The 11,905-nt window shown below is 42.1% G+C and overlaps 1 protein-coding gene across 1 annotated transcript; it reads right to left on the bottom strand.

Moving 5' to 3' along the window:
* Positions 1–617: 617 nt before the first annotated feature.
* FUT4 (fucosyltransferase 4) lies at positions 618–5,186 on the bottom strand. Its single transcript, XM_015641896.3, has one exon. It carries the CDS (start codon positions 5,184–5,186, stop codon positions 3,963–3,965), a length of 1,224 nt encoding a protein of 407 aa, XP_015497382.1. The 3' UTR covers positions 618–3,962.
* Between the last annotated feature and the right edge of the window lie 6,719 nt (positions 5,187–11,905).

Raw genomic sequence — 11,905 nt, forward strand, 5'->3', positions numbered from 1 at the left:
GTCTGTAGCTCTGACCCCTTCCTGGCTGGGCAAGGATTTTCAGAAATGCTTTCTCAATACTGTGCACCAAGCTGAACAGAAGATGGGTAAAGACAGGGGTATGCCATCACTTGTGCAGCAATCAGCATAAACACAAGCTTAGGGAAAACAGCTTTTGGCCCTTGGTCCTTTGTTGTTCGATTGAAGACAACCATGAACAACTGTGAAAAAAGCTGCAGCTAAAAAGGTAGATACAGCACTACATGCTGAATACCAAAATAAACATAGTCTGATTTTGAAATTTAAGGGGGGCAAAAAGAATCCAACCACATTCAAATTCTCTGTAGGTCAAGAGAAAGTTTGTTTTTTTGATTTTGTTTGAAATGATATTTTTCCAACACCCAACTTCAATAAATGCACCTTTTCATATAGAAAATAACTCAGCACAGCCTCTCCTATGAAAATATTTTTCTCCTGGCAGAACCAGGTTTCATGCCTAACCTCAGATGGTCTGACTACTTTGAGAACAATCAGCCACTTTGATTTATTAAACAAACATGAAAAGACATTCATTCTCTTTACAAAGCAGTTTTCTTCAGTCTTCGTAACACAGACAACAGAATAAAAAAAAAACAGGGTTGTTTTGCACTACTTCCTTTAACTTTATTGAGTGTCAATCTACACAATTAATATAAAGTTACTTCATTCTATGAAGATCAAGACATTTTACAGTATAAAATTCCCTGAGATACAATATGAAATTTGAGGGATCACATAATTTTCTATTCTGTTTACATCATAATCAAAAAGTAATGGTAATTCTTCTCCTTATAAAACCCAGAAGATAACAATCTTCCTTTCTCTCCCTCCACCCCAATATTTTAAGGCATGGAATAAAAACTTTTTCAAAATGTATTCAAGGAAACTTTTCTATTTAAGATAGAAAATATCTTACCCGATTTTTACAGCTGGATTTTATACATCATCTGCAATGCCTTGTAGAATTTGGTACCCAATGTACAATCCAGTTCACTCAGGCAAACTTTATCATTGAACTAGAGCTCTACAAAACGTATTACAAAAGCCAGTCCTTTGCCTATAACAGTACACTATTAGCTTGTGGTGTGGATGACCAAAAACCAGAAATTTATAGAAATTCTGTAATACTGACTTCAGAAGCTATAGGCCTGGGCTGAGTTCCCTCCCAAATGGCAAGCCACAAATTTGCAACATCAATGTAAGAATGATGAAGTTAGAAAAGGCTTCTCCTCTCCCAATGCAACTATTCTGCAATAATTATTACAAATCTGCAGTTTTCACTGTACAGTTCTTGAAAATCCTCAATGCACAACTTACAAATACTGTACAATTCTGATCACTTTACACAAATGATGCTTTAATTACTTTGTAGCTTTTCTCTGAATTTTACAAAAATATTTCCTCAAAGATTTCTACTCTTTTATTTAGTGAGGTTGAGAAAAAAAATAATAATATTTGCGATCTCTGGAAATTCTCATGCTCCTGTAGGCTGATCTTCTGCATGCAGCATTACTAATGACTACACAGAAGAACTGTGTGCCTGGAAACTTTCACAAAATGCTAAAAAAATTAGAAGGACTGAAAAAAATGCACTAGTTTCAGCAGACTGATAAAAAGTAGTGCAATATTAAATATTACTTCATCACTTTTAAGATTGGGTTTTTGTATACAGTTATGCAAACTGAACAGAAAAAAAATAAATTATAAATTCAATGGAAAAGAGGGAACCTATCATACTGACACTTAGGTATTACTGTTAGTGCTATAACTAAATTGGAGTTTTTAAAATATCAAACCCAGTATTATGGGAGTAGTAACTACTGATAGAGAAACAGATGACCATGCCGTGAAGAACACTCTTTTATTTTAGATAATCACTTTATACCTCTTGAAGTTAAAGTGCAGCATTAGGAATAATCCCTACTATATCCCACATTGCATAGATTATTTCCACTCCCTTCCCAATAAATATTCTACAGCAGCTCTGGCACTGTCAACAAAAAGGTTCATCAAGTACTTTCAGCCAACCCTTCTTGCACAAAAGCAGAAGGGATTAATTGCAGAAGCCTGCAAGATCTGAACAGGTAAAACTGTGCAAATTATTAATGAACTTCATAATTATTAGTTTTTTTCCAGTAATAGCTTGGCTCCGTGCTTACCTAATCAGGAGGAACATCTAACTAGAAATAAATTACACTAGACTGCCAGCTCATGCATCTTAAAAGCACTCATCCAACATCCCATATTGCTAAAATCACATCTAATCCTTCCCTAACTGAAATATGACTCACAAATGCCAGTGAGGTTTCCTGTCCTGATGCCCATCTTTTATTTGCAACCAACTTTCTTCTTTTCCCACCTGTTCTGTGCCCGTGATTTTATTCTGAATGCAGTCTCCGAGTAACTCCATGGATTAAAAAGCAGCAGAATGAATATCTTATTCATTTGGGCAGGTCTCTTGTAGGTTGCCTTTTTTTTTTGGCCACCGAACTTCATAGCTGCAAAAGACAGGGAGACTGAGCTTGGTAATTGTAACTGAAATTTCTTTCTGGCTTTGGCTGAGCAAGATTACATGTAACCAGAAAGTAACCACACATTTACTACTAGCTTGGCTCCAGGAAACCGTAGGAGTCGAAAAGGGAATAACTACTGTAAATGGTCCTGACAGGCACTGAGCAGAGGGAACTCTACCTTAAGAACTTATTTCTTGATTAAAAAACTGAGCCAGAAAAAGATCTCAAAAACCAAAGGAAGATAAAATAGTAAATCCTTCCCTTTTTATATTCATTCTTCACACAATCTGTATTTTACCAACAGTGTAGATCTTATTCTGTAAAGTAATTTTTGCTTGAATGGAAGTGATTTGGGAGTTTGGTGATTTTTTGGTAATTATTATTTTAAAAACAACAAAACAGCATTCTGACTAGTCTGTCCCCCAGCAGAATTTTTGAAAATGCATGCCATAACCCAAAAGAGTTGCTACACAACAGCACTATCTACTGATATTTGAGAGAAAAGGTCAGCCTTTCTGTATATATATTCAGTACAATAATAAAACCCCCGCCATTCTGAGTCTTTCCCTGCATTTTCCTGTATGGCAATAATTTTGCAGAGAAAAACACGCAGATACCTGAAAACATTTTCTAATTCCTGAATAAAGGGAGGGTGGGAGTGTTCCAGCTTTCTTCCCTACAGTCTGTGTTTTCCTGTACTTAAAGTCCTACTCTACTTTCATACAGGATAAACATGCTTATAGTTTCAGCAGGTGTTAGGAGAAATACTTTACATCATTTGAGCTGTTTGTCCACTCAGATTCAGTCTCCTGCATATGCTTTTTTTCCCCTATGTGGAACAATTATTTGGTTCAAAGCATTATTAGCAGGCTGCTGCAATTTCAAGCATTGCTAGAAGGTGCTACTGTATCATAAGATTCTTACATTCAATACTTGTGGCTCAGAATTTGTCTGTAGATAGCTTTCACATGCACAAAAAACAGTTAAAAAACATTCATTTTTTCTTTGTATTACAGAAAACTAGCACTGATCTGAGAGCAGAGGAAAGTTTTGTGGTCCAGGAAGTTGTCATAGCTGCCAAAATTGGTTTCAGCTGTACCGCTGAGGAATTTGGCATCGGATATTTATGTTGAGCTGCACAGAACTTTGGAAGTTCTGTAACTGTACAACTTTTGGAAATTTAACTTTGCTCTTTAGGAATCATCTGGCATAATGTCACTTTGTACCTATATTATTTTCTCTTGAATAAAAATCTTCCTTTTGTAGGCTTTTCACATCTTGTTTTCCTGTACCTGTATGATTCTCCAACTGATGTCAGCCTTCTGCGGCTAATGCCAGCTACCTGGGCTAATGATCTCTGTAAGACCCATCCTTCCCGACACCTTGGCGCTCGGTCCAGGCTGTCCAGGCAAGCCTCACCCGCCAGGAACATCAGCTTTCAAACCAGCTGGCCAGATTTCGAACAGTCTTGATTTGATTCCCAGCTGCCCTAACAGCCTCGCAGACCTTGCAGAAATGCTCATCCCAGAACGAGGTGACGTGGACTTCGTATTTCTTCCTCCAGGCAAAGTACCGCCTGTAGTTGGGTTTGTTTTTATCGAGGAATTTCAGATAGGTGGCCAGCAGCCTGGGGCTGGGGAAGTCGTCAACGTGGATGAAGGAATCGGGGGGGATGAAGCGCTCGTAGTTGGCTCTGCGGGGTCCGAGGACGACGGGCACAGCGCTGGCGGAAAAAGCGTTTCTCCAGAGCTTCTCGGTGATGTAGTCGGTGTGCTGGGAGTTCTCGAAGGCCAGGTAGAACTTGTAGGCTGAGACGGTCTCCACCAGGCCCCCCTCGGCCAGCGCCAGCCCCCGCGCTCCGTACACGTCGATGGGCAGGTGCTCCTTCAGCTGGCGGTAGTAGCGCACCCGGGCGTGCTCCTCGTTCCAGTTGCTGATGACCCAGGCCACCAGCCGCGTCTTGCGGGGCAGGACGAAGGGCCGGGGCGCCGGCGGGACGTAGAGGTACCCGTAGGGAACGAACACGTCCGAGTCGCGGCGGTAGGACATGGTCCAGTTGAAGAGCCCGGCCAGCCCCCGCAGGCCGGGCGAGTGCGACGGCGACTCGAAGTTCATCCACACCCAGCGCTGGCGCGGGGGTCGCGGCGGGGACCCTCGGGGCATCCCCTCGGCGCCGTGCCGCACCAGGTCGCGGTGGTGGAACAGCACCGCCTGCGCCTCGCCAAACCGGCTGCGATCGGCGCTCAGGCGGCAGCCGCTGATGTTGTAGCGCCGCCGGCAGTCGGGCAAGCGCCGCGGGCGGCCGAAGGGCTCCCACCACAGCAGCACGGTCACCGCCTCGCCGTCCGCCCGGGCCGGCTCGGGCAGCGCCGAGTACAGGGCGAGCGCGGCGGCGGCGCCCAGCAGCCCGGCCGCCAGAGCCCACCGCGGCCCGCGCAGCCGCCGCCGCCACCGCCGCCAGCAGCAGCCGCGGCAGCGCCGCGGGGCCGCATCCATCCCCGCCGCCCGCTCTGCCCCTCGCAGGGCTCCGGCGGCGCCGGGGCCGGGCAGCGCATCCTGGGGCTGGGGCTGGGGCAGCTGCCGCCGTCGCCGCTCTGCCCCCACCCCCGGGCCCGGCGGCGGGGAGGTGCTGCTGCCACCGCCCCTCCCGGCCATGCCGGCCCGTCCTCCGCCCGCCAGCTCCCGGCCGGGGGCCGCCCCCCGCCCCTGGGCGCCGCCTCGCCCCGCCCGCCGCGGCCGCTCCGCCCTCGGGGACAGAAATGCTCGGGGCCCCGGCGGGGTCCCTCGGCTCCGCCGCGGCTGCCGGGCTGCTGCGGCCCCGGGCCGCTCGGTTACTCATGCCCGACTCGGGGCCATAGAAGGAGCTTGTGTCCCCGCGCTCAAGAGGGATCCCCGGTGAGAGCCCAGGCCCCAGCACGCACGGGAAGGGTTGTAGGGACGCTCACAGCGGGTCTCAGGGCGCCCGCGCCCTGGCATCTCTGGTGGGTTGACTCCGGCTTGGTGCCGGGTGTTTTTCACAGCCGCTTTGTCACTGCCTTCATCAGCAAGGCAGAGGAGAGAAAATATAACGAAATGCTCTCTGGTCGACATAAGAACAGGGAGACATCATTCAGCAGTTACTGTCACGGGCAAAACAAAACCGATTTTTGGGGAAATTAACTTGATTTATTGCCAATCAAGTCAGATTAGGGTAATGGGAAATTAAACCAAAACTGGAAACACCTTCTCCCCACCCCTCCCTTCTTCCTGGGCTCAATGTGTCTCACTATTTCTCTGCCTCGTCCCCAACAATGGCACAGGAGGATGGAGAATGGAGGCTATGGTCACTTCATCGCATGCTGTCTCTGCTGCTCCTTCCTCCTCAGGGGAAGGACTCCTCACACCACACAAAAAGAGGATTCTTTTTGCTCTTTTACAGCTTTCTTAGAATCTTACATGTTTACTTTAAAATCTCAGTTATTTAAAAACTACCAAACCTCATGGTTACCAGAAAATTATTTTTCCAGCTCTGCTTCACAGAGTTGCTGTGAAAAAGTACATCACATAGGCTCAAAACTCTTTTTTTTCCCCAAGTAATTCGCTTCAGTGAGCTGACAGCTTGTTGACTCACACAGTTCAAACAGTGTTTGTGCAGAACTGAATGAGTTTCCAGCTCTGACATTGCACATGCTCATAGCCAACAGCTGTAGATCCAAGGCCCTCTCATACATATCTACTGAAGGCAGCAGACTTACACCAGGCATAAATTCTCACTGACTGGATTTCAGCACAGATTTTACATACCGCATATGTCAAGGCCCCATGACTTTATATTAGTAAGAAAAGTGTTTACTCAAAAAAATAAAGCACAGTTGTGTGTGAGGGTGATGTTAGGTTAGAAACTAAGTCATCCATAAACCTATTGTACATAGTCATTCCATACTGTGTACGTAGTACTTCCATAATCCATTCTGCAAGCACTCATAAAACTTAAGAAATGCCAACAGCTGTGGTTGGAGTTGGTATCTGGCTGCCTGCTTCAACAGAGTTGCCTGGAAGGGCTCTCCACGGAATGTTAGTCCACCCTAGTGGATGAGGTGAATCATTGCCGGCACCAGCACCTGTTTTGATAAATAACGGATTTTAGTCACACTTTGCTACAGTAGAAATCTGAAAAAAAAAAAAAAAAAAGAAAGAGAAACACAATGCTAAGGAAGAGGAGAATCCTGTGAAGCCTTAAGCTGAATGTATATTCAATCCAGAGTCCACCTGATACAATGAACGCTACATAAAATGAACACAATCCTTTGTCTGCATTAATCAAGGATTCAAAGTGGTCCAAACCCACAACTGTTGATTATTTTGTATATTCAGACATTTTCCCGATAGTATGAGAAATCTGAGACTTGTGGAAGTGAGTGGGAGAGCTCAACTGACTTCTGTGGAATTCTGATTCACTCAATAAATTTGATCATATCAACTGCAATGACAGTTCTTATTTTCCTTCAGGAGCTTTCAGCATTGATACGTGACTTTGGAGGAGTCTTTATCTAGTCACGTTTCATTTCCATTGCTTGAAGATTGGCTGCTAAGCATTCCAAATTCAAAGTCTGAACAGTTACACTGATGATGCAAGGCCTGATCCTGCCTGTGGTAAGTCAACAAAAATGTTGGCATTAATTCAGCATTTATAAAATGTTTCAGGACAATGTAACACGGAAATCTTTATAAGCCAAATGGTGACAATTTTGAAAGACAAACAAAACCCAAAAAAAACCCTTCTCTTGTGAGGACTTATAGCAAGAGTTCCCTAGTCAGTTTTGATTTTTTTGCAGTCTCACAGTGAAACTTCAGTGTGACTTTCATCTGCATTTCAGTGGCAACCATATTAAGACTATTGTTATACCAAGACAAATATGTTGAATTATTTAGCATTAAATAAAAAACATGCCTTTCTGTATTCCTCAACACAACATCAGCTAAAGCCCTACACTGTATCTTTTAAAAAGCTATTATTGAAATCTACAGTAAGTTGTGGTTGTATATACAACTTAGATATCCAGAACTATAATAATGTTTGGTTTATTATGGCAAATAAGAATTTAATCATTTCAAGATGATAGGACAGTAGCCTAAATAATTTCTATGAGTAATATTGTCACCTTAAATTAATTTTCCTGTTACATCTGCCTCTGTGGAAACTAAATATATATTTACATTTACATGTTGTATGTAGTTCACTAGTCCAAAAATCTTTATAGAATTTATATATAGAGCAAGATGAAATGTGTATTTGAGATATATTTTAGAATTTTTACAAATTACAGGCCTGACTGTTTTGTTGCTGCTGTCTTCAAACGCTCCCAGTATGGGAAGTAGCAGAAATACATTTAACTGGATTTTCATCATAATCACCACTGAAAGTAATGACAGTTGTGCCTTCATCCACAAGTCTAGCAGACTCCTAGAAATCTTGGTGTAGTAAATTTAATAGCCAGATGTGATGTGTTGCTGTAGAGTGAGGGATACAGGGAGTGACCTCACTATCAGGACCAAGATTGGAAGTAGGGTGTCCTCAGGTCTGTGTGTAGGTCAGATGTCTCTCTCCCCTTTTTAATGTTTCATTTCTTGTCTAGAGAAATAGATCCCAGACTGGCAGTAACCCATGTCAACTTCAGTTTGCCTCATTTCTGCCATAATACACAGCACATCCATGGCACAACCACATCAGCTACTTTGTGCTGGCAGGGTTTTGTCAAGCAGTTTTGTTCACTCTGACTCAGGAAAAACTCCATGGACATCGCTGAGAAGTAGAACATGATGAAGGTTGAATAGTGTTTCCAGATGCCTAAAGACTTCCCACAAGGAATACATCTGGTTTTCTCTGCTTTGGAGATAAACCAGTCCAGGAGATAGCCCCATGGACTGAGGACCACCCAGACTTCTTGGCACTATATGTGCAGCTTGGGACTGCTTTAACTGCTCAGTGGAAATCTCAGCAAGTAGTCACGTTGCTGATAGGAATTTAAAATAATATGCTGTGTGTTAGTAATGAAGCTGTTGCAAAAGAAAAAATATTTTGCTTATTTGAAGGTTGAATATTTGCCATCACTTTCAGCAGTAAATATTTTCGCCTGGAACTTCCCAGCTGGCTTTGTCCTCTACTCTGAGTCACTCTGTTTTGTCACACTTTAGAAATAAATTGTGTTTTTAAGCCTAGAAAAGTCTTTGAGGCTATTTGTCAACTGTTTCAAAAAGGCAGTTTAAAAGGTACTGTTAGACATGATTGTGTTTTCAGCCACAGCTATCAACCCAGACATTCTGTCAGCCAGGGAAACCGTGTGGAGTTTTTCATCATAAGAAAATGTGATCATCTTCAAACCACAGGAGGATGCTGTCTGGTACCAAAATGACACTACAAATGATGTTGAAGTCTCCTCTTCATAAATAGTCCCCATGGTTTCAATGTGAGTTTTGCCAAGAACCTAAATTCTCTATGAAAAGGTGTGATAAAAGTTTTCTTCTGTATAAATGATACACATTGTATTTCAGTGTGAAGTTTAAATGCCTGTAATTTCATTACCTAGTGTTTCACATGCAGGATTATGATCTTTCTGCTTGGAAGTTTAAAATTTGGAAATACGATGAGAGACAGAAGATCCAGTTGAAAGCTGATGCCTCAACAGTTTCTGGACAGACAAACTAATGTTTTTGCATATGCAGCAAAGTCAATATTAAAATACTCTGCCACCTACAGTTTCACTTGTGACTGTGAGCAATGTTGAATTAAAACTATGCAAAGTTGGTATTTCCAGGTCAAGGCACAGGCATGAGTAAATGTGCTGTGCACACTGTGAATGAAGGATCCTGTCCAGGGCACTCTTCAGTCTTCCACTGAAGCACACAGCTTTGTTGTTGGCCAGGGTTGACCAGAGTAGAAATCAGACAGAAAACTTTCCTAGCAGTCCCACACGACCCTCAGACACTTTAACACACGTGTAGTACCAGCAGGCCAGAATTTGGCTCTGCAGGTATTTGTAAGCAGTTATCAATAATTTCAATCTTCCTTGGGTTTTCTGAGCACTGGACTTCATCTTATGCAGCCACAGTGGCAAGAGACAGTGATGTGCAACCAGCAGTGATGCTCTCTTTTTACCCAGTGAGCATCTCCCGAGACAGAGGGCAAGGATTTGTGGTAAAACTTCTCTTTGGACACTTTCAAACATCAGGGATCAGGGTCATATCTCAGTCCAGGAGACAAAACTAGCCCTAATTTGAAGTAAATCTCCTGAACCACATATAATCTAGTTAGGGGCTCTCAATACCAACTGCTTTAATAACTTGACCCCTCCTGTTGTGTTTCATTACTTAATAATATACATGTAGCCTTGGAAAAATGTGTTTAATCACTGGTACTAATACAGGCAATGATGTAATGATATAAGCAATGATAACAATTGTCTTTCAAAACAGTAGTGTTGAATTTGGCAATGAAATAAAATTAAAAAAGAGAAAAGGAGAGAGCTGAACAGTTAGACAGTAAAAAGTCACTATGATAAAATGGGAGCACAGTTAAATTACCCAACACCCTATTTAATGAAATATTATAAAGATATTATAAATATCAAAGTAATATTAATAACATTATTATGCAGTATTATATCTAAGTAAATAGTTTTATTTTATTCAAATAAAAGAGGAGACATGTAAAAAGGTCACAAACCTGAATATATCAGACTAGGTAAGAAATACCACAGCCTCATAATTAGGTAATACATTCAATAGAAAAGATCTAACAAGCATTTATCTGTTGTAGAAGGTCACACAAAAAGGAAGAGGGAGAAAATGAGCACCAAATGCTGCACCAAAACTGAGCTAATGCAGGAATCCAGGACTGAGCCAGAAAGTCTTCTCATTTGGAAAATTTTAAAACAAGGTTATGAAATAGAATGGGAAAGCATGGAGAGGAGAGTAGGATAAAAATGAAACTAAGCAGAAGCAAGATGCAACAAACCTAATCAAAATCTCTGTCCGGAAATCAGTGCTTTTCAAACATTATTATGTGATTCATAATCAAATTTGCATCTAAAAAGTGAGAACAGTATTTTCAAAAGGAGCTACTCTTCTAGTTCCTCAGGTACAATATTCAGTACAATAACCTTTTTCATTTAGAAGTCAAATGGAAACACTGAAAAGAGTTGGCTTGAAGCCAGCTGAGGGGCTGTTTTGGTTTTCCTCTTTTTCTTTTCTCACTGATACAAAAATAAAATCAAACTTTTAACATCAGAGAAAAGATACAGAAAATCAGAGAACAAATGTCTGATTTAATTCACAGATAATTGTAAAAAAACCCAAAGGAAATCAAAGTCCAGTTTAACAAAGCTGTCACTGAGACTTCCCTTTAAAAAATATTCAATGTGTTATAGATACTTCCAGAGGAACTAAGAGCTCCAGAAACAAATCCCATCTCCACCTCTTAGGCAAGGTTTTGGTATCAGGGAGCTGATTACAGGGTGACTTCTGTGAGAAGTTTTAGAAGCTTCCCCTGTGTCCAACACAGCCTATGCCAGTTGGCTCCAAGTCAGACTAACCAAGGCTGAGCCAATTAGCAATGGTGATAGTGCTTCTGAGATATCAAATTTAAGAAGGAAAAGTTACTGCACAGAAGCAATTGCAACCAGAGAAGAGAGGAATACAATGTGTGAGAAGAACAGCCCTGCAGACCCCAAGGTCAGTGGAGAAGGAGGGGCAGGAGGTGCTCCAGGAGCCAGAGTAGCCAGTGGGGAAAACCATGGTGAGTCAGCTGTGCCCCTGCAGCACACATAAGTCCATGGTCAAACAGCCTCTAGAGGACTCCATATCTTTTCTGGTTTTATATAGTATGAAGGATTCACATTTGTTGCATAAGTGGCATGATAATATGAAGCAAACTAATATTAATTTGGTATTACCTCACTGTAATAATGGTTTAAGAGTGAGAGTGGCAGGTTGTTTCTGATTCCATGCTGTCTCTGTGGTTCTTTGGTACTGTGATAGCTCTTATATGGAGAGAGGCTTATTTATGTTAAACTTTAATTAAATCAGGCTAAATAACGAATCACAAACTCTTGCCTTCTAAAATGCTCAGTTTAATGGATGAACTCAGCCTAGAGCATTATGAGACATTTCTTCAATTACATTGAAATCATCTGCTGGAACTTAGAATCCCTTTGCAAAAGAGAAAACTATGAAAATGTTGACTTTCACAGTTGCACGTTTTTCAGCAAGAACATCTTGTAATCTTTCAATTGTGACATTTTCATCACTGGTGGAAGTATGGATTGGATTTGGCTACTTACAACATTGGATTAAAAAGTAGTATGAGGATATGAATAAAACAACAAAAAGGAAATATC

The sequence above is a fragment of the Parus major genome, chromosome 1 (genome assembly GCF_001522545.3).
Source record: "Parus major isolate Abel chromosome 1, Parus_major1.1, whole genome shotgun sequence".
Classification (NCBI taxonomy): Eukaryota; Metazoa; Chordata; class Aves; order Passeriformes; family Paridae; genus Parus; species Parus major.

Coding starts and splice junctions, on each gene's coding strand:
- FUT4 (XM_015641896.3), bottom strand. CDS start 5,186: ATGGCCGGGAGGGGCGGTGGCAGCAGCACCTCCCCGCCGCCGGGCCCG.